Below are 24,561 nucleotides of genomic sequence, written 5' to 3' on the forward strand. Positions count from 1 at the left end.
TTAAAGAAGAGATAACGATGTAAATGACCAAGAGGTTAATAAGAAGAAGCTACTACTAAAGATGATAGGATTGCTTTACGTGGTGACTCATCATTAAAGGTGTGGCAAAAAAATAAGGTGCACAAGACATGTTATACAGGTGGTACAATAAAACAAATATCAGACACTTTTCATAGAAGGAACGAATGGGTGTCAGAATTAGTGGTAACAGGCACAAATGATTTGGATAGTGAGACAAAAAATGTGGAAAGGAATTTGAAGAAGTTGTAGGGAGTGAAGGATAATGATGTCATTGTGAAAGTGGTTAGTTTTGTTGCCCGGATATGACAGTAGTGAACTGAGAAGGAGAGAAATGATACTGAATGACCAGATGGCTGAAGTGTGTCAGGCAGAAAGTGTTCAATTTGTGAATGTATGGATGAATTCAAAGAGAAGTTAGTACTGCTAGGAGTCAGAGAGAGGTTGAGAAGCAGTTTGTGGAAGGACAGGAAGAGGATGGATACAAAGCTGAGGAAGTGATTATAGCAGGACAAAGTGATGCAGTGCAAAATGGTGGGGATGATAAGAATATGAATGAAAATCAGTTAGGATCAGGGAAACACAGTTAGAATGAAGAGAGAAGTGCACTATAGCAGAGAGAGAAAAAAAAGAGTGATTGTGTTGATGGGATGACAGCCCCAAAGAGTGGAGAATTGTTATGCTTGTATACTAATGTACAGAGTATCAGAAATAAGAGGTGTGAATTTGTAGCATTGATGGGATCAGTATGCCCAGAGATAATTGGCATAAGCAAAACTTCGTTAACTGAGGATGATATACTGTCAGGACCTGAAATGGTAGGATATAGAATTTTCTGAAAGGGTAGGAAGATGAAAAGAGAGGAGGGAGAGTATTGTTAATGGTAGCAGAGGAATTGTGTCCTTCAAGAGTCGAAGTGGAAAATAGTAGTACGTAGGAAGATTTTGAAGCAGTTTGGTGTGAAGTTGAGATGAATAGAATAGTATGTTATAGGCCAGAGAATGTGGAGAGTACTGATTGTGAAATGTTTGGACAAATTAGTTGGGCAAGTAAAACGAAGATGATTCTAATGGGATGTTATAATTATAAGAATGTGGATCAGAAAGAAGAGATAGTATATAATATATATACTATATATTAACGAGGAAAGTGAATTTGTTGAGTTTCAGGCAGGATAACTATCTAAAGCAGCATGTGGTGGAAGCAACACAAGGTTTATTGGTGTTATATCTGGTGATATCCTCACAGGATGTGGTTGTAAATGAGGTATCAACACTTCCACTTGTTGGTGAAAGTGATCATGGGATATATATTATATTATATTATAACCCCAAGACCTCATGGAGTCAAAGACTCATCTGGGAAGTCCTTTTATCATACACACAGCTCATCATACAGTGCCTTGAACACATTGAAACTCCTTGCAGACACCACACTCTCAGCCAAGGCATTCCAATCATTCACAACTCTGCACGAAAAAAACCTGCCTCTCACTCCCCTACTCACACTCTCTTTATACGGTTTCCAGGGATGACCTCTGGTTCTCCCCTGATCTCCCACTATTCTCTGTAGAACTTCTCCACCATTGATCCTATAACAACCCCTTACCAACTTGTAGGTCTCTATCATATCTCCCCTCTTCCTCCTCTCCACCAGACTCTTCAAATTACATCTTCTCAATCTTTCCTCATACTCGACATTCCAGAGGTCAGAAACTACCTTAGTCAGTCGCCTTTGGACCCTTTCCAACATCTCTTTATCCTTCTGAAAACCTGGTGACCAAATCTGGGCACAATAGTCCATGTGTGGCCTAATCAAAGCCTTATACAACAGGACAAGAATCTCCCTACTTCTAGAAGTCAGTGTCCTCCGCATCATTCCCAGAAGCCTTTGTGTTGTCTTCACAATTTTGGCTATGTGTCTCCTAAATTTCGGATCCTTATCCCCTATCACCCCTAGATCTCTTATTTCTTCCACCTCCAACAATATATCCTCACCAAGCCATATCTCCATTTCCATATTTGGTTTGGATGGTAGCCAAAAAGGAAAAAGTTGTTATCAAGATCTATATGTGGAACTATAAGGTGGGTGATTATGAGAAACTCTGTAGTCAACTAGCATTAATACATTGGGTTGATCAATTGTATGAGGTTGGTCTGAAAAGTTCTTGGCCTCGACCATAGATGGCAACACTATCAGCAAGAGATTTTTTTTCTAAGGTCTATGTAAAATTGCAAGTTATTCTATCAAGTAGTTTGTTTTATACAGCTGTCTGAAGCAAAAGTGTTGTCTGTATCCCTTGACATGGATATAATTTAGTATCGTGCGGTTATAAAATTCTTTGTAAAAGAAGGTGTAATGCCAAAAGAAATTCATTTGAAGTTCATAAAAGGGCACTCTTCTCCTTTGTTTTCGACAATTAAGAAATGAGCTGCCGAGTTTAAACGTGGCCATACCAGCCTTGAAGATGATCCATGTGAAGAACGTCCAAAAAGTGTAACAACACCAGAAATCATTGATCAAGTGCATGATATGGTATTGGATGACTGGCGAGTCAAAGTGCATGAAATTGCTGTGACTATAGGCATTTCAAAAGAATGTATAGGATATATTTTGCATGAAGAATTGCATATGAAAAAGCTTTGCGCAAGATGGGTGCCACGCTTGCTCACGACAGATCAAAAATGCACTCGCATGAAAATCTCTGAACAGTGCTTGGATCATTTTAACAAGAATAAAACTGATTTTGTGCATTGATTTATTACTATCGATGAGACTTGGATTCAACATTACACACCAGAATCCAAAACAGCAGTCAAAACAATGGACAGAAGCTGATTGTTCAGTGCCAAAGAAGACAAATTCAGTTCCATCAGCAGAAAACGTCATGGCATCGGTGTTTTGGGATGCTAAATGCATTTTCTTTATTAATTATCTTGAAAAGGGTAAAACAATAAACAGGGAATACTCTTCCGATCTTTTAACCAGATAGATGAAAAAATTTTGTGAGAAAAGATCCATTTTGCAGAAGAAAAAAAAATCATCTTTCATCAGGACAAGGCACCTGCCCACAAAAGTGTTTTGGCAATGGGAAAATTAAGGGATCTGCACTATGAATTGTTAGAACATTCACTCGATTCCTCAGATTTGACTCCCTCTGACTTCTATCTCTTCCCAAAACTAAAACTCTTCCTTACTGATCAGCGTTTTTCTCTGAATCAAGAGATGATTGCAGCTGTAGATAGGTATTTTGCAGATCTTACCTAGAACCACTACAGGGGAGGGATAATGGCGCTGGCGCATTGCTGGAATAAGTGTATTAGTGTTAAGGGAGATTATGTTAAAAAATAAAAATAATTTTGAAATTATAAATTTGTTTTTTCATTGTTAGGCCAAGAACTTTTCAGACCATCCTCGTATAGAAAAGATGTTGACAATTCATGGGAAATGATCAGGCAACACAAGCATTGGATAACTGCATACCAAGAATTAAGCAAATGACTGGAGTAGGAATGAGATGGAGGAAGTACAAGACAGTTTGTAGTGAACAGATGCATGAAGAATATAAACTGCAGGCCAGTAAAGTGACAAGCATGATTAAAAAAGAAAAAGTAGAATATGAAGAATTAGAATTCAAGGAGATTGGCCAGTCAGGTCAAAGCTAATGCAAGGGAATTTTTTTGCTGTGTAGCAAGCAAGAGAAAAAATAATTATGGCAGGTTAACACTGGTGGATAATTATGGTAACAAAGTAACCACAGCAAACAATATAGTGGAATTATTTAATGAACACTTCATCAGTTTATATCGTAGTGGTGTGAATGATGCTCTGTAATATGCAGAAGGGAGGTAAGGATTAGGAGAATTAAAGGTCAATCAAGTGTTGCTTGGTAATAAGTCTGTGAGAATGGATGACATATCATACATTTTTAAAGAATGTGCAAATGAGTTAGCTATGCCCTTGACCTGGTTATTTAATGAAAGTCTTTTAGTGGGAAAGGTTCCTGAAAGAAGGCAAAATAATACCTCTCCATAAGCATGGTTTGAGACAGAAGTTTCCAATTATAGGCCAGTCTGTATATCTACAGTTGTGATCAAAGTGTCGGAAAAATAGGTTAGAAATAGAATACAGGATTGGGTTGAGGACATGAGATTCTCTATGATGGTCAGCATGAATTTGTGAAGGGCAGGTCTTATTTTAACAATCTGCTTATGTTTTATTATAAAGTGCTGAATGCATTGGATGCAAAAGCATTTGATAGATCAGCACGTGATAAGTTAGCATACAAGCTACAGAGGATAGGAATAGATAGTATTGGTTAGTTGTGTCAGAGATTGACTCTTTAATGCCAGCAAGTTGTGTATGATGGAGCAGTATCTCAGAAAAGGAAAGTGATCAGTGGTGTGTCTCAGGATTCTTTTCTTTGGCCCCTGCTATTTAACTTATTTGTTGATGATATTTCATGTGGATTGACTTGAGAATCTTGAAATGAGAAGCAAAGTTAGGTAGAGTTATCAGGATAGCACTGATGTTAATTTTCTACAGGACGATTTTATAGACTCTTAAGATCTGAATAGACTTTTTAGTTTGGACAAATGAATGGGATTGCAGTTTTAATATTAATAAATGCAAGGCGTTACACTTTGGGATACAGAGATATAATACTATGTACTGTATTGGCAGAGCTGTACTTCAGCAAGTAAATGAGATTCGGGATCTTGGAGTGATGGTAAACAGTGGACTGAGGTTCCAAGGGCACATCACAAATATTGCAAAGACTGCACATTGTATTGCTGCTACAATAAAAAGTACATTGACATGTAGGGATAAGGAGATGGTGGTGCTTCTATATAAGGCATTGGTCAGACAACTTATTAGGCTTTTGTGCTGAGATTTGGTCATCTAGAAGGTCCAAAGACGAATAACCGAAGTGATGTCAGGACTCTGGAGTGTTGGTTATGAAGAGCATTGAGAGAATGTGGATAATAGAGGTTGGTGGATAGGAGGAAAACAGGAGATATGATAGAGACCTTCATGTTAAGGGATTCTAGGATTCTATCAGATTAATACAAAAGGAATTATAAAAAGAGTGGATGTTAAGATGGTAAGAATGAAAGGCCATCCCTGGAAGTTGTATAAAGATGTGATAAAGAAGGACGTGAGGAGTAAATTTTTCATGTGGATAGTTGTTAGTGAGTGGTATGCATTGCTGGTGTTTATTGTGAATGCAGGTAGTGTAAACAACTTGAGCTCATTATGATAGACATGTTGCTGGTAAAGTGGGCCTTCTGCAATGAGTATGTTGATTCCACGGAGATTACCAAAAGAATAATAATAATAAAGCAGAAGGTACTAAATTCATGCTAAATTTTCACCCCACCCTACACAAAAATTTGGCTTTATACTTTGAAAAATGAAGCATACTGCATCTCAAGAAATGACAATAAAAAAAAGAGCTTGACTTTTTATATAATCATTTCATCCTTAATGGTTATTCTAAAAAAGCTGTTAAGCAATTTTTGATTATAGATAGACTGTCTTTTTCCACATCCTGTTGGAATTTCTACTCATATCACTTCTTCACTTAGATATTTAATGTTAGGCTTAATTGCTTAAAAGCCAGTACCAAAACTGTATTGCCTCCTGAGATCTTTAAATAGCACCCCTTTCCAGAAATATCCAGCCAGACTTCTATAAAATTTACAGTTTCTGTAGAACCTTACATTGGTCAGACCAAGTAGAATTATGAAATTAAGGAAAAATAAACCTTCAAACATTATTGCTGATTAAAGGCAGGTTCAACCATGCATGTCACATCTACAAATGACTCCTTGAATTGCACCACAGCTGCTTTGTCATATTTGGAAGAAATATTTTGTATCATATTGTTTTTAGGAATCTAATCGAGTTATTTGATTTCTTGACGCAAGAGAAACAGAGGTCAGTTATTCTAATAACCGACAGCAATTAATAAGCTGATAACATTTGCAATATGGAATGTGTGCGTTTTCCATTGTTCATATTGTTAACAGCTCTTTCACATTGCACATCACCTTTTGTGTCATTTGGTGTTCAACTTTTTTTTCCCTACCAGTTTCCTAACCCAGACAAAGTTAGCTGCCAGATATTTGGATAGTGAAACTTACTTTTTTTTTTTCTCCTGATGTAACTTCCACTACCTTCATGAACGGCTGTAAACCTGTAGTACTTTAGTATCATGGGTGGACTTGAATTTTTATATATTTTTTGTATTTTTATACAATCTGGAAATCCTGTTCCAGCGAACAAATATGGTATGCTTTCAATCCTCTTCAGACTGTCAGTAAGCAGGGCAGTGGTCTCATACTAGGTGATTAAGGTTTCACAGTATCATAAGCATCTCCAATTCATCTGTCTCTATCTATTTCTCACATCTGGAACTGTAATATATTCACCTGGATGGTACAACTTTGCAAAATGATCACTTAGTAACTTAATTATTTCATCATTTTCTTCTGTTACTTCCTTCATCATCAGCACTTGTTATACTTATTTTTCATTTTACTTATCACATAATAAACTCTTAGAATTTATTTTGGCCTCCTCAGTTAGGTGGCTTACACCCATAATTAGTGCTTTGTAGTGCTCATTAACTTGCTGATTGCTTTTCTCTTTATATAATGTCCACATCTTTTTTCTGCAACTTGTTCTTCAAGATGTTACTCATCCTTCTATCTGATGTATCCTCCTGACCTGTTGTATATACTCTAATAAATCAAAACATCCCTTAGCCATCTCTCATGCATGCCTTACATCTTTCTCTCTTTCTCATGATGTTTGGCAATCTTTTTAAGTCAAGGCCACATGATCATTCTTCCAACTCAGAGGCAATATGGCTACCTTGATTACTGCATTGTTTTCTGATGCCATCCCCAACACACTGAAATCCTCAGTTCTCTCCATTACACACTGTTTTGGGTAATTATATCAGGTAATAATAAATCTGTAATTTTCAATTTTTGTGTATATAACCATATTCTTTGGTAAGTCAGTATCGAATGATATAGTTACATGTAGAATTTTTATAAAGATACTTACAAATAATGTATATATATATATATATATATATTATTTCAGTTAGATGGAGGAACATAAAGCTATCAAGAAACCACGCCTTCCTTTTGGATGGAAAGCACATGTATCAAAAAATTATCCTGGAAGAGTATTCTATTTTAATTATATTACAAAAGCATCATGTTGGGATTGTCCTGTTTCACCCAGAGAAGTAAGTTTGTCTTCAGTTTTCAGTATATATATATATAACATTATTAAGGAACATACAAATCACTGTTGCTTCTGACTTAATGCGCAATCCTCACTTTCACATGGTGTGCCCTTTTAGTAGATACTGAACAAATGAGGACAGAGCTGGCAATTTGGGACATAGTTGACAAAATTGTACTCTCTGTTGGTTTAAACTGAAAATACATATGATGATGAGATTTCATGCTGGCTGGGATGACATGCCATTTAACAAGGCTTTCGCTGCTTTTGTCAGGGAACTAGGGCAACCAGTGAAAAGTCATGTACTGGAACAAATTCCCGCTTAACATCTAAAAGAAGAAGAACAACAACAATACCCAGTGTCAGAAGAACTGAAGATAGGAACCATCAGTATAAGGAGTATTAATAGAAAGGAAATTGAGCTTGCAAAGGAACCAGAAAAGTACCATATGGACATATTTGGCATTACTGAGACAAAGAAGACAAAAACAGATGAGATCTTACTAAATATTAAGAGGCAACAACAATCAGAGAAAGGAAGGAGTAGTGATAGCATCTGACACCAAACATGAAGATGAACTTCTTGATTGGAAAGCAGTTTCCGGTAGAGTAATGTGGACAGACTTCAAAAAAAAAAAAAAAAATGGACAATGAAACTTATTTGTGCCTGATGGTCCCACAGATGGTTCTCCTAAGGAGGAAGTGCAAGAATTTTTTGAGTCCTTGGAGCAGGCAGCTGACATAAAGAACATAGAAAAAGTGATCCTTTTGAAGATCCTGGCAGCAGAGTAGGAAATTAATCCAACGGGCATATAGGAATGTTTGGGAAAATTTGGAGAAAAGGGGAAGGCTAATAATGATAGTAAGTATCTGCTGAATTTCTGCCCAGGACACAGACCAGGCATTATTAACACCATATTTCAACATAAAAATGTGAGAAGACATATGAAATAAGAAAAGTCTAATTGGCTGTGATATCTTCACACTTGTTCAGGATACAAGAGTGTACAGAGGATTTGAAATTGGAACTGACCATCATTTAGTGCTAAGGATAAAAATGAATACACAGTGAAATGAAAGTATGTAAAAAAGTTTTAAAAAAATTAAAGTTGAACAGCTTTTACAGATAAGCTGTAGACTCAATTTTATGAACATTATTGAAGAAGCAATGAAACAATTTGAAAACAAGAACCAAACCATGGAATTTCAGTGGCAAATTCTGAAGAAAGCATTCATTCATTCATTCATATGGGGAAGTACGTGGTGAAGCTGTCTACAAGGATAGAGAAATAAAAACACTGGTGGACACATGGTATTAAAGAAACAGTTCCTGGAACATAAGAAAGCAATAACATAAGTCAGCAGATGCCCTAAAGAATACAAAGAAAACTGTAAGAGAGATAAGCTATGTGTAACAGTAGATAAACAAAAGTCATTGGAAGACTTTGATAAGAATATAGAAGATAAATATCAAGAAGTTGGTAAAATGTTCTGGAGAATATTGAGAAAAGATTGCTGTAAAAGGAATCAAAAATGATAAAGGCAACATGAAAACTGAAGACAAGGACATCTTAGATGTCTGGAGTAATTAATTTAAAAGACTGTTAAATGAAACAAGCAGTGATAGAACAGTATTAGAAATTTTCAAGAGAAATGCAAATGAGAGTACATATCAATACTTGTGAGAGCAAATGTAGAAAGGCAGCTGGATTAGATGATATTCAACCATAAATGCTTAAATATAAAGGTATAAAAGGTTTGTGGTGGCTGCATTGCATAATTCAGAGGGCCTGGCAAGAAGGTTGAATTCTAGATTATTGGAGTACAGCTCTTATAGTTCCCATATAGGGAATTATACCAGGAACTGTACCTGGGGCTGCCACATGCTTATTGTTGGTAAAGGGCTTCGGAAAAGATGATTCCTGTTTTGTGTAATAATTGGTGATATTGCTTGCATTTAGTATAATCTTGCTTATTTTTGATATCTTACTGTATCTGCATGATTATTTGCCTTGTGGATTTGTTACTGACTTTGTTTTATTGAACTTCTGAATCTTTCCCTGAACAAAACACAATGGCAGTATGCATGAGGTCATTGTGTCAAGTTGCTTGAAAATCAAATGCTATTAATGATGTAGACTATTTGAAAATGGTTCGATGTCATGAGTGCAACATGTGTGCATGTGAAATGTGAAAGATGTGTTCGTGGAGAGACTGAACAGGAGACAAGAGAAGATATGGATTTGTAGAAGATGTGATATTTTGTTAGATTGTGAGTTAACCTTCCTACCGGCTAGGACGTCTATAGACGTCCGACTAAATCTGGATAAGATTCAGCCCACCTGTTTAAAGAACCTGGATAAGAAGTGCAATTTGACTATCATGTCCATTAGAAGGTGTGATAAACCCTCACACTGAAGAGAAAGGTTAATCGGATTATCTCCCGTTCGTAGCTGCCTCTCAGTTGCCTATAACAAGAAACGGACTTTCTTGTTCCATGCTGGTGAACTGTATTTTAGTTATATATGATAGCATAAAAATAGAGAAATTATTTATATTTTTGTTTTCTCTTTTTATTGTACAATACAATTTTAATTTCTGGACAAAATAAAGGTCTTGCATAATTTCTTCACTTAACCAATTTAATTTTTTATTTTTTTGCGCTAATTTTTTTCTAATCGCTACTAGACAAAAGATTTTTCTTTGTTCTCGAAGAAATTAATTCACGATAATTATTTGGAATATTCTTTTAAAAAAAGAAAAGAAAACCGGCTGCCGACGTTCCAGGTTATATTAATTTTATTTTTGTACAAAACCATCGAAATCGAATAATACTTAACAGATTTCCTTTAGGACACGCTTGTGCAACTTTGCTTTATAGAGAATAACATGAAATTCTTTAATCATATTACTAAATTTTTTCTTCATGTTGTATAGTAATCTGTACTTTCACTTTCTTGGTTTCCTTGTATAATTGGTCATTACAAAATGAAATTAACAGTTATGATTTAAATTTATATTTTCTGCATAATTCAGATATTTTATTCTCCAATTTTTAAAGTAAGCGATACATTTGCTTATTTTTATCATTCAAAATATGTATATCAAATGTGAAATTTCATTTCCATATTTTTACAATAGAATTGAACTTTATTTCGCCTCTGATAGTTTAACCCCCCCCCGTTGCATTACTATCACACATCAGAAAACTGTTATGAAACATAGGTACAGTTTTTATTTAATTCGTTATTTTTCTCTAGTAATTGTTCCACATAACTTTAATTTTTCGATACTGAAACTATGTGGTGATTATTATAAATTAGCAAATTATAAATCAGACAATATACATATTTCCTGATTATTATAAATCAGGAAATTATGTGATATTCGGATACAGGTGAAATTAATATTTAAAATCACTGTCATCCTTCAAATGCAATATCAGAATAAAGAAAGTGAAAAAACCGAAGTTTCGAAATACATTTCGAAAGCCAGCTCTCTAAATGTATTGGTCTACAGACTGGATTGTGAACACGCTAATGTTTCGTGATGTTATGACTGAAAAACAATTCAATCTCATCATGAAGTATTTGCATTTTCAGAATAATGAAGAATACGATCAGGCAACACATCCTTGCCCAGTCCTCAACAATATTTATGATTTTCTGATGAAAATCCGTCAAAAATGAAGGTGGACTGAAATGTAAGCAGTATATTCCCAAAAAGAAAGCGAAGTATGGAGTAAAATTTTTTATGCTTTGTGAATCGGAAAGTGGATATCTTTGGGATTTCAAACCTTATACGGGAAAGCAAACTGTAATCGAGCACGATAAATATTCGGATCTCCCCTTGTCGATGCGTGCAGTAATGCAGTTACTAGACTCTTTACTGGGGAAAGGTTACTGCATTATAATGGATAATTACTATATATGTGTCCTGAACTCGCTGATTTGCTTTTACAGCATCTTACAGATAGTTATGGTACTGTAAATGCAAAAAGGCGAGATATGCCTCCAGATCTGGCTTCAGGAAAGCTATCGAAGGGGGAAATCCGAACTTATCAGCGAGGGAAAGTCTTTGCACTACGTTGGAAAGACAAAAAAGATGTTTTTCTGCTATCTTCCCTGTACAATCCATCAGCGGAATCCGTGGAGAAGCATGGTTTGAAGAAAGAAAAACCCATTGCTGTGTGTGCATACAACGACACTATGGGTTGAGTCGACAGGTGCGATCAGCAGCTATCATTCTACTCTGTAATGAGGAAACAGCATAAAAAATATTACAAAAAAGTGTTCGGACATGTTATTTGAATTTTGAAGTGTTTGGATTTTGTTATTTGGAACAGTTTCCTCCTGTACAAGAAAAAATGTTTGTCTACCATAACATATCTAGAATACAGAATAGAAATTGCAAAAGCATTGCTGCATGCACATGCACCTTCTTCAGCAAGCAGAAAAACAGGAAATCCTATCAGACATCTGAGGTTGAACGCTGCTAACTCCAACTATTATCCCGAAAATCTACCACCAACGGTTAATAAAAAAAAAAAACCTCCACGCAAATATTATGTATGTAATAAAAAAAATATCAGAAAGGAAACAAAAATCTGGTGCCCTGAGTGTAAAACTGCTTTGTATGTTTATCCTTGCTTCAAGGTGTTCCACGCTGTTCAAGAATTTTAAATTCTGAACAGTATGAAATAAAAAATGTTTGTTTTCAAAGCCATCAAAACAGTCCTTTTCAGGACTACAAATATTGATAGAGGGATACCCGAATGCACTGTTTCTTTTTCATCTTGAAGGCTAATTTTTAAGTTCTCTTTATAACACAGAGAAACTGGAAAGAGTATTCCAGGTAAAGTATTTCATCAAAACAATAAAAAATAATGAAATAAAATCTACCCTATATATATATAAAATGATAAGCTTTTTTATGTCATGTTTATCGAAACGTTTTGAAACTCAGGGGCTACCCTGAGTGTCGAGTCTTCAAAATTCGAGTCATCAGAATTCAGGGGCTGAACCCCCTTTCGAGTTATCACAATTGAAGGAGAACTGGTCTACCATACCGGAACACGGGGGGGTTGGGCATAGCCCCCCTAGTTAATAAATGAAATATATAAATAATAACCGGAACATTTTCACCTTGCCAACACTCAACATTGATGTGATATGGGTTCCAAATTTCTTGTTTCGGAGATATATATATATATATATATTACAGTTTTGTAATAAAAATTTATGCTACAATGAAGTTTGGCAGAATCAACAATATTATTACCACCTTATTTCTGTTTCTCGTGTGGGAGAAAAACGGTAAAATGTCACTCTTATAATTATATGAGATGTTATAATGGCAAAAATAGTAAGAAAAAAGTCATTTGCAGTTTCTCTTCAAAACACAAAGAAAGAACATTGTAAATTCAGCCAGTGGAAAAGAAAAGACTACATATTTTTCTCCTGTTATCTGATTTTTTTTCTTATAGTTCAAAGAAGAAATCACTGCATATAACATGAAGTCTGCAGGAGGGAAAAAAATATGGAAATTGGTTACATTATAACGAATAGAGAAATCATGTCAGAAAAATTATTCACATATGATTCTAATCTCAGCAGACATAACATTTTCTTCTAGATTAGATATCTAAAGTAACTGAACCTTTGCTACTATTTTACACTAAAATGAATGGGTATGTTCCCCAAGTGATTTACGTTTGTAACAGCTGTCTTGCGAACGATTTATGAAATAAATTATCTGAAATATCCGCAGATTGCTTAGGTCTATATCCCCCCCCCCCAAAAAAAAAGAAGATTATGAAACGCATATGCACCTTTTCTTTGAAAATAATTCAAATCCTCTTTTTCAAGATAATTGTATGATTTAATTTCTAATTTTTGATAATAAAAGTGAAACTGATCATTATAAATTAAGCAATTATTTTGGCATAAATAATGTATAAGCATGTAAACGAAATAGCAGTATTTCTGTTAGAATATAGGTAATCAACAATCGAAAAGGAAACAAGACATTCTTGACATATTCTGCACTACAGCCTGGGGCACTTTAGTGTTCTCCCCTTTCTTCTCAATACCACTGAGAGTAATAAGCCTTCAGCTTTTCCTCCAGCTAAGAGGATATAACCAAGTATTTACAAGACTAGATTATTTCAGAAATAGCTTCCAGCAGCATAAGAAGTAATATTTAGATTTTTTTAAAGAAAAACAAACAAAAATAATACTACTGAACTTTCTTTTGTGTGGTATGCATATAAACAATTTTGCATGGTGAAAATATAGCATATTATTTCTAAAATTTCACGTAATTTCAGCGCGCAGTAGAACAGCTGGTTTTAGATTGCAAATAAATAGAACAGAATTAGAAGTTTCACAATACAATCTGATTGCCGTATATCTTTTGTCATAATGGTAAAATGAAGTAATTGATTTTGAATGCTCTCTAGAAAAGCTTTCAAACCTGTGAGTTCTAGGAGAGGATAAGGAGGGGGGGAAAGCATTAGAAAATCTTCAAAATGAAAAAGAATTTTGAATCATTCCGTATATGATATTTTCCCCATTATATTTTCAACATATCTACGAGGATGTGCACTAGATATTATCGTAATATGCATAATACAAATAAATAAATAACTGACGAAGGCGAAGAATCACTGCTAAAATATCATTGGATATAAATTTTTGATACCAAAAAGACACACAATCGGAAACCGAGTAATGCAATGTAGCATTTAACATTTTTTTTTTATTTTGTCTTTATGAATAACAAAAAATCGTTTCTAAAACTGATATGTGATGATACATATAATGATATTTCGCTAGAAACGAAAGAAAAAGGTCATATTTATTTCAATAAATATTGTTTAAAAATATAAATATTTGACATAATATTTTCAAAGCAAACATTTGAAAATTCTGAAATTCGAAAAAAAATTATTCAATTATTATACGTAAAGTGAAAGAACAATCAGTGCAACTCTTCCGGTGCACTGATTTGTAGAATTACCAAGTATTTATAAGACGTAGATTATTTCAGAAATAGCTTCCAGCAGCAGAAGAAGTAATATTTAGATTTTTTTAAAAGAAAAACAAACACAAATAATACTACTGAACTTTCTTTTGTGTGGTATGCATATAAACAATTTTGCATGGTGAAAATATAGCTTATTATTTCTAAAATTTCACATAATTTCAGCGGGCAGTAGAACAGCTGGTTTTAGATTGCAAATAAATAGAACAGATTTAGAAGCTTCACGATACAATCTGATTGCCGTATATCTTTTGTCAAAATGGTAAAATTAAGTAATTGATTTTGAATGCTGTCTAGAAAAGCTTTCAAACCTGTATAGAAATTTAGAGTAGTTATGCAATTCAGTTCCAGGAGAGAATAAGGAGGGGGGGAAGCATTAGAAAATCTTCAAAATGAGCAAAAACGTTGAATCATTCCGTATATGATATTTTTCACATTATAATTTCAACATATCTACGAGGTTATGCACTAGATATTATCGTAATATGCATAATACAAATAAATAAATAAATGACGAAGGGGAAGAATCACTGCTAAAATATCATTGGATATAAATTTTTGATACCAAAAAGACACAATCGGAAACCGAGTAAGGTAATTTAGCATTTTAACATTTTTTTTTATTTTGTCTTTATGAATAACAAAAAATCGTTTCTAAATCTGAAATGTGATGATCCATATAATGCTATTTCGCTAGAAACGAAAGAAAAAGGACATATTTATTTCAATAAATATTATTTAAAAATATAAATATTTGACATAATATTTTCAAAGCAAACATTTGAAAATTTTAAAATTCGAAAAAAAAATTATTCAATTATTATACGCAAAGTGAAAGAACAATCAGTGCATCTCTTCCGGTGCACTGATTTGTAGAATAAAATACACCAAATTCACTATCACTAAATAGATTCATTGCAAAAGCTGATCAGTGGGCATTTCAGGATTGATTTTTTTTTTTCGCATATGTGAAATTGGTTTCAATTTTTGGGAAGAGACACAATAAATCATTTTAGAGGCAAGAAAGGTCAAATAACTTAGGACAGTAAATGAAATTCTAAGCAACACAATAGATGTAAAGACAGGGGGGGGGACACAAAGGTCACTCAGCAACAGTTAATCCACTAATGCTATAGAATAGCCGTAACGAGATTAACGGCGGAGGAAGGTAATGGCATGATAAAAGGTAGAATGCCGACGAAATTTTGATCCATGAAAAAAGCTAGGGAGTGTTGAATATTTCATCCACACCGGCCGGTTGGGGGGTTAATGAATGTGAAACCGATTGAAGGGATGAAAGCTAGCATAAATAAAAGAAATGGAATGAAAGCTAACAAAATTGAGGGAGTGAAAGAACACAAGAATGAAGAAGCAAATTAAGCGATACGAGAGTGAAAGGAAGTATGAATGAGGAAATGGAAGTAAAGTGGGGCAGAATGAGTGGTTGCAAAATTACGGGAGTGACAGTGAATTCAATCTTGCACTTCCCTTGTGAGGAAGTGCAAGATTTGAAGAAAGAGTTATTCAAAAGGAAAAATAAATGAGGAATGTGCGGAGTGATATTATACGGTTAGTGGAAACAAATGAAAGAGTGCAAAATAATAGGATGAAAGGAATAAAACAGGAGAAAAAGAGGTGACAAATGATTTGAGAATGGCAGTGTATGGAGATTTTGTTATTAGAGGATTGGTTAATGAGCGAGTCCATCAGGTCTGCTATCCAGGAGGGAGAATGAGCAAGGTAATTCATGCTTTGGATATGAGAAGGAAACAAGCAAGAGAATTAGTGGTTGTGGGAACAAATGATTTAATTGAACATAAGGAGAATGTAAGGGCAGATATCAGGAGGTTATTGAGGGGGAGTGAAAGATAACAGTACAGTGGAAAAGGTTGTCAGTGTGTTGCTGAGGTATTACTGATGAGTTGAGATGGACATCAAGAATCATGAATGGTATGTTGGCAGAGCTGTATGAAGAGAAGGGAGTGCAGTTTATGGATGTATGGTATGTATTTAAGGGAAGAATAGAATTATACAGATGTGACAGATTACATTTGAATGACTTTGGAGTGAGTGAACTGGCGAAACTGGTGTTAGATGGAAATGCAGTGTGTGATGCAAGCAAGAAATCAGAAGTAAGAGGTGAAGTGAAAGATCAGGAGAGAGTGATACAAAAGAGAATGAAGTGCTTGGCAGTGGAAACAGTATATGTGTGAGAGATGAGGAGAGAGAATGGTGGGAGCCTGGGTGGATAGGGTGACATGGCATAGGGAGAGTTGACGTTGGAAGTAGTAGTGAATGTATGTATGTATGTATGGGGATGATCAGCATAGAAATGGAATAGTTGAGACTATTCTTTATATATATTTGGTAATTGGTGATAAAAGTGATTGGGCAAGGGCAGGTGTGGGGAAATCGCAACAAGTGGCTTGGTAGGACTGGTTATAGACCTGAAAGTGAACTGCTGTACTTATTTATAAATAGTTTCACTGATTGAATTTATTCACTCCAAAATCAAGAAGGGAGGAGTGCTGCTGATGAACAGCAGGGGAATTATGTCCACATGAGGTAGCAAGAAAGAGGAAAAACAGTTACAATGGTTTTGAGGCAGTGTGGTGTGAGATGGAGGTTGACAGAAAGAGGTATTTAGTTGGATGCTGCTATAGGACAGGGAATGTGAAGAGTTGTGATGAAGAAATGTATAAGCAGCTTAGCTTAGTGAAGAAGGGTAGTGGTTATTATGGGTGATTTTAATTCTGGTGGTATAGTTATTATTTCTGGAAAATTCCCATGTTACTCTTCTAAGAAAATATTATTTTTATGACTATTTAGCCTATTTTTGTTTAGGAGTGCCCCTTTTATAATGTCATTGGCTTTTTATTCAAATTTTAGAGCATTACTGATGTTTTATGTAGACAGATATATGAAGAATATATAGGAGGAATAATTCAGACAAACCTTTGTAGGATGTTGTGATTGTCTTCTTATTCGGCAGCATACCGCTGTGTGGTGATATACATTCATCTGTTGTTAACACGTTCATTGCCAATCACATGATATCGCGTGATGCGAGTTCTCACCAAACGGCCGATCACACGTTATCGCGTGGACGTCACTATCAAGTTTCTAAGCGGAATAGCAGCCACAGCGAAACGGCGTGTAATATTTATATTGGCCACTAGGGAAGGGATTGACTTTCGTGGAGTGGGGATGGCCGCCAGCCATTGTCTATTGTTTATGTTAGCCAGTGCGCACAGTGGCGGCGTTCGGACAAGGCGACAGCGCGATGATTTTGTTTAGTTATTCGTTGATTTAGCATGCTTGAAGTTTGGTTTTTATTTATTTTGAGTATTGTTTTTGTTTTTTTTTTAGTAAGTTCCCTATAAATGTTGATTTTTGATAATTATTTTTTTCTATTTTACGTTATTTTTAAAAATTCTATGTGATTATAAAAGACTGATAATTAAAGTTATAATTATTATATTTAAATGTTTTTTATTTGTAAAATATATATAACTTATTTGACCGAATTACATATCACGTGATATCGCGTAATAGATATTTAGAGTACATAAATCCTATGTACATAATAATAAAAGCATATAAATAATATATTAACTTATTTTGAGTACAATAAAAACTAAATAAAAAAAATTTGGCCACCACACGAAATTCCAATTTTCAGCTTGGCAATGAACGTGTTAAAGGAAGGAAAGTATGATTGAAAGGAAGGGAGTTGGGAAATCGGGGAGTAGAGAAATGTGGGAGAATTATTGGTGGGGCAAGGGGGTATGTGAACCTTTTGAAAAACCTGGGTTTTTTTATATTATTAAAGGTGGGCAGAGAACACTTTGGGAGAGGGTGAGAATAGAAATTTTTGGAGAAGAGGAAGGATATGATGGGATAATATCAGGGGGTGGGAGTAATGGAAGTGAGCCGTTTCGACAGTGTGCCATCTTCGGAGCTCGTGGGGGAAGTGGAGGCTATGTCAATGCCAGCTTGGTGTATCTTTGTTGTTTCTTATTGATTGGAGTCATAACCTAATTTTTATGTTATGGAGCTTCCAACTCTCAGCGATTAGATAGGTGGTATAGATTTGATAGCATTTGGGAATAAGGAAAATTAATTTCTCGAGTTCTTGAGAGTTTTAGACCTCATCATTTCATCAGAGGATGTAATTGCGAGTGGGATTTTGCATTTCCCTCCATTTGGTGAGAGTGATCACGAAGTGATCACCTAGTTTGTGGCTAGCCATATGAAGACTTCTGTGAGGAAAGGACATATACAGAAGTACTAGGCTGGTAATTATGACAAGCTTAGAAGATATCTTGGAGCTGTAGCATGGAATGAGGAGTTCAGTAGTAAGAAAAAGTGCTGCTTGGGAACTGACTGAATGAAGAAATACATAACATCATTAATATGTGAATGTATTCCAAAGGTCAAAAGGCTGAGTGAGGTAGGTGTAAAATAGATGAATGAGGAGATTAAGCATGAAATAGAAGAAGAAGGAGGAACTTTGGAGCTAGCACAAGTTGAATAATGGTAATAATCAGTTGCACAAAGAATATAAAAAGCTAGCCAGAAGAGTGACTCAGTTGGTAAGGACCACAAAAATGCAATACAAGCAGAAATTAACAAATCAGGCCAAGAAAAACCCTTGAGTTTTTTCTATATGTGGCAAGTAGAAAGAAGAATGATTATGAAGATTATGTTAATGGATGAAAGTGGGAGATTGTAACTGCTGCAGTAGGCATAGTTGAGGTGTTCGGTGAGTAGTTCATCAGGGTATTTCATCCCTGGTGTGAAATCAAAAGCTCAAGTTTAGATAATGAAATCAGAGAAGACTTAATTGTGAGTGAGCAAGAGGTATATGAGGAGTTAAGTAAGCTAGATGTCAATAAGGCAATAGGACTTGATGGCATATCATCACTTGTCTGAAGGGAATGTTCCAAGGAGTTGGAACTACCTGTTGGAACTACTTGGCCTACCTGTTTAACAAGAGTCTTGCAGCAGCACAAGTCCAAAAGCAGTGGAAGAAAGGTAAAATTGTTCCACTTTGCAAAAGTGATGATAAGGCTAAGGCAACAAATTATAGACCTATCTTTATGTAGTTAAGGTATTAGAGAAGTTAGTGGGTTGATAACAGTGGAATTATCTCTGCTTTTCAGCATGGGTTTGTTCAAGTGAGGACATGTTTTACCAGCTTGCTTATGTACTATAGCAAAGTGATGAATGTATTTGGACAAGATAGATGCATATACTGTGGTGTACTTTGATTTTGCAAAGGAGGCTTTTTGATAGATTGCCACATTACAAGTTGGTAACTAGACTGAAGCAGATGGGATTGGATGATAGACTAGTGAGTAGGATAGGTGACTGGCTATCAGATAAGTATCAACAAGTGTATGGGGGCACTATTTTGAAAGAGGAAAGATACTAGTTTTGAGATCATTGTTATTTAATTTGTATATTAATGATTTGGTATGGGTTTAACTGGTATACAATTGTTTGCAGATGTTGCAAAACTAGGGTGAGTGATGAGGAATCAAGCAGATTTTGTGGCTTTACAGGAGGACTTGAATAGTTTGTATGAGTGGGCAACAGTATGTAGGCAATAATGGGATGTAAAGTATATATAAATATATATATATATATATACACTTGGCACGGAATTTTGGAGGAAGTTGAGGAGATAAGAGAACTTGGAGTGGTGGTGGACATGAATCTGAAGTTCAGAGGTTGCATTGCATAAGTTGTGATGACATCACATCAGATTATGGCAATGACGTGGAAGACCTTAAGTTGTAGAGATAAAGAGGTTCTGGTTCCATTTTATACAGCCTTGTCAGGCCTTGTATGGATCATCATGCAGAGATTTGATCCCCTGGTTTTCATAGTGATGAGGATATATATATTGGAAAGGGTCCAGAGAAGATTGACTGAGGTTTTAACTTGTAATTAGGATGTGACATATGAGGATAGATTGAGGAAATGCTATTTGCACAGCCTTGTGAATAGGAGGAACAGAGGGGATATAATTGAGACATTTCTGTTAGTAAAGGATTGTTACCAGGTTAATGTGGAAGAAATTTTTCATAGAACGGGAGAAGGAGTTAGAACAAGGGGACATACCTGGAAGCTGTATAAGGAGAGTGTGAGCAGGAACATAAGGAGCAGGTTCTTTACATATTGGAGAGTGGTTGATGAGTGGAATGCATTGCCTGCCATTTTTGTGAATGCAAATACATTGAATGGGTTTAAAGTACGGTTTGATGGGCTTTGTGTGTAACAGTGTCTGCATCCTGCAATGAGCCTTTTGACTCCATGGAGATCTGGTGTTAATAATATAAAAAAAGGAATAAAGCTGAATGTGAAAATTACAGAGGAATTTCTCCACTATGTGCTCCAGGTAAGATTTATGTAAGCACAACTCGAAAAGAGGCTGAGAAAAATTTTGGAAGAGAAACTTGGAGAAGAACAAGCTGGTTTCAGACCATGTAGAGGTTCCAAGAATGCACGTTATCTCCACTCTTATTCATCATCTATATGGATCACATTATGAAAGAAAGTGGCATTTAACCTGAGATATCAAACTTAGCTGTTTGCTTTATGCAGATGATGTACATCAAGTGCAAGTTTCCAGGATTTTCTGAATGCATAATAGCAGTAACAAATTTGGCATGAAAATAAGCAATAAAAAGACCAAAACTATGAAAATAGGCAGGAACTAGAAAACCCGAGCTGCTGCATTCTCAATGGAGGATATATAAAATGGTGAAATATTTCATCTGTTTAAGCACAGATTTTAGTGAAGATGGCAGACTAAATTTGGAAATAGATAACAGAATAAACAAAACTGGAATGGCAGGAAGCCAGTTGAGTAAATTTATATGAAATAAGAGAAATAGTCAAAACACCAAACTATACAGGATAGTGTTGGTATCAGTTTTGCATTATGGATCAGAGAGTTGGGTTAGAAATAAAGCACTTGATCAGAGATGGGAGACTACAGATATGACAGTTCTGAGAAAAAGTTATAGGGAGTGAACAGATTGCATCAATGACAGAATCATATTTAAAATGAAGCTATTAGAAAAGAACTTTTCATTGTTATCATTCAAGAATGTGTGAGCAGACCTAAACTAAGGTGGTATGGCCACTTAAACAGATTGGGAAAAGAATGGTTAGCAAACTGGTGTTTGATGCCATGATAGCAGGAAAGAGACACTGAGGAATACCAAGGTCTAGGTGGACTGATTCAGTCAGACGTGACTTAGAAGAACAAAATGTTAGATATGACAATATTGGAGGGCTGACAAGTAATAGACTAATTTGGAGGAAAATTGTTGATAGGAGATTAATAATAATAATGTGAACTTATTAATGTTAAGAAACTGAACACTCCCTTAAGGAGTGTTCAGGCTACTACGACATATGAGGAAATTGATTATGATGATGTTATATTATCAAAAATCTAAAAAGAATTAACTAAAAAGAATTTATAATTTTGTTCTTTGTTATTGTTGCTAAACTTACTGAGTTTCTCTGTATTAAAGTAGTCATATAATATCGTTATAAAAAGTAAAGTATATAAATTTGCATGAAAAGAAGATGCTTAAAACATAAAACCTCAGTCACAAATATTGCAACTTTTTTTATTGTAAATAAAACGCTAATGTTTGGTTCACTATAGGTACCATATGGTTATGAAGTTGACATTTTTTGTCATCAGACTAGTTTCATAACTTATTTGTTATTTCTTTTATTGCAGACTATGTGCTATCTCTTTTTCAATTATTGATGTTGTTTAAATTATGCTTCACCTTAGGCAGTTGACAAATTTTCAGTTATTGTAATCTGTATGATAGTTCATTTGTTTGATGCTTTAAGACTGATGTGATGATGCTTATATATTTCCATGTATAAGGCAGTTTTGCTTGCTTCTACAAGTCATGACAGTCTGTTCACTGGTATAACAAAAAACAAACAAAAAAACTCACTCCTAACATACATAACATTTTTAACCAGTGGATGCATTTAACACTGACTAGGAATAGAAATAGGAAATATATAGAACTCTTATGAAATTTTTAGTTTTTTAAGTGAAAAAAGATTCCAAGGAAAAAACAAAGTAATGGTCTTTGACTGTCATAAAATGGTGAGTTGTATAATAGCATTCTTGTATAATGATGTATTTATTGTTATAACAGTTGCACCGTAGACATTATTTTGTTTTGTCTAATTTTAAAATAGTCTGTTCAAACCAAAATTGTAATAATAACATCAAATTTTAATACAGCTCCTAAGTGGAGATCCTCAAGTTAGCATAGTTAGCATTCAAAATTTGCTTTTACATGAAGGCAATTATAAATATCACACAAAATTATAAATATTCCCCCCAACACACACACACACACACACACACACACACACACACACACACACACACACACACACACACACACACACACACACACACACACACAAAAGAGACTGCAAATCAAATTTTGTGTTGATATTTTTTCATCTTGAAGAGCTGTTCCTACAGAACCAAGGTAGATGGAATGAAAGGTGAATGGGAGTAGGTTTGGTGAGTAAGTAGTTCAGCTGTAAATGATGTTGGGCAACTGTTGCCTTTTGTCATGTTGCTGCAAGTTTAGCTGAAATGGAAACTGCATAATGGGTGCCAGTTCTGCTGAACAGTACCATTGAAAAAATCTACAGAAGAGACAAGATGCAGAAACTGGCCATCTGTGAGACAGCAATTGAAGAGAGAGGGAGTCTCTGAGAATGGGATCGTCAATTCAACAAAATTACTCTCTTTTGAACAATGGTGGTTTTGCAAGTGCTGAAGGCATTATTGTGAATGAAGCTAAAGTTTTTGTCTCAAGTCACTTATGATAATTTGCTTTTTTCCCCCTTGGTCTGCTATTGCACAGTTTTGGGGCTTGGATATAGGCTGGAAATTCAGAACTGAGTGGGGAATGAAGGTTCTCATTTCAACACACATAATTTCTGTAACAAGATCACAAGTATCTGGAGGATGGAAATTTGACCATGAAAAAGAGGAATAAAAGTCTTGGAGATCTTCATGCATGTTCTTGTACTGCCAAAGTACCCAAGGTTGAGAATGGCCAAGGGGAGGATATTCTAGTAGAGATAGTATGAGATTATGACCTGAATTATTAAAAGGACAAGCCAACTCAACAGTGTACCTTAAAGGAGAACTGGTTAAAAAAGAAAAGATCCAGAGTGTTTGGTAAATGGAGAGGCTTGTTCAGGTATTCTTGTTGAAGATGAACTTGCTTTAGATCACTGCTTATAGCAAATACCTCAGTTTCTCTTCTGGCTTAGGGAGCACTTGGAGTTATTATTATTGTTGTTGTATGAGTGCCTCCATGAAGTCTCAAGATTCGTCATGGGAAACCCACATTATCCACATGCTCTCTTTCACACACCTCTCCTTGAACCCATTAACAGACCAAGCACTCACAACTGACTCTGGCAGTCATTCCATTCATTCACTACTCTCCAAGTGACTAGTCCTCACACCCCTGCTAACCACACTCTTTCTCAACTTCCAGAGATTACCTCTTGTTCTGCTCCCTGTAGCCAAGTGCTGAAACAATTTCATCTGCATTAATCCTATAAAACAGGGATCTTCAACCTTTCAGACAGTGCAGGCCGCATTAAAAATTTCAATGAAGCCTGCGGGCCACTAAGCTGTACTGCTGTATTTAGAATTGTAAGATGCTTTCCAGATTCACAAGGAACACTGTGCATTTGATACTTTACATAAAATCCTATAAAAATAAACAAACTCAGCTTTAAGAGCGTAGGTAGGAGTTGGGTTCATGATAAGTAAATACAATCAATACTTGAAAAAAGATACAGCAATCCCTTGATTAATGCATCCCTGATTAGTGCGTCATTTTTTTTCGCTACCCAAATTCGAATAGTGCAACTATATACATCTTAAAAATAAATGTGACAGATTTTAAAAATTTTCGATCTATACATTTTTTATGGCTAACTATTTAAAAAATCACTCACCAGGATGAAATAATTTAGTTACCGATTTGAAACATTTTACAAAGTTATTTTTTAATAGCATACTACACTATTTCCATGTACACTATGTTCCAAATTTACTGCCAAAATTTATGTCGTCTGTTTTACATAACATTTTGCTGATCATACGTGCAATTGTTTTCCTTAATTTTTTATTTTAAATTATTT

General features: G+C 35.1%; 1 protein-coding gene across 3 annotated transcripts in view; it reads left to right on the plus strand.

Moving 5' to 3' along the window:
* Positions 1 to 24,561, plus strand: part of Swt1 (Swt1 RNA endoribonuclease) — a 368,135-nt gene that overhangs the window by 26,737 nt on the left and 316,837 nt on the right. Inside the window, exon 2 of one of the 3 annotated variants that reach the window (XM_090396646.1) lies at positions 7,135 to 7,282. The exons of 1 other annotated variant lie outside the window; for it this stretch is intronic. In XM_090396646.1, coding sequence (XP_090252772.1) covers positions 7,139 to 7,282 — 144 coding nt within the window. In that variant the 5' untranslated portion in view covers positions 7,135 to 7,138. The remainder of the gene's footprint in view (positions 1 to 7,134; positions 7,283 to 24,561) is intronic. One more of the 3 variants, XM_090396647.1, reaches the window with a different exon arrangement.

The sequence above is a fragment of the Typopeltis vanoorti genome, chromosome 8, assembly GCF_054136105.1.
Source record: "Typopeltis vanoorti isolate ZY-2024b chromosome 8, IOZ_Tvanoo_1.0, whole genome shotgun sequence".
NCBI classification, from domain to species: Eukaryota; Metazoa; Arthropoda; class Arachnida; order Uropygi; family Thelyphonidae; genus Typopeltis; species Typopeltis vanoorti.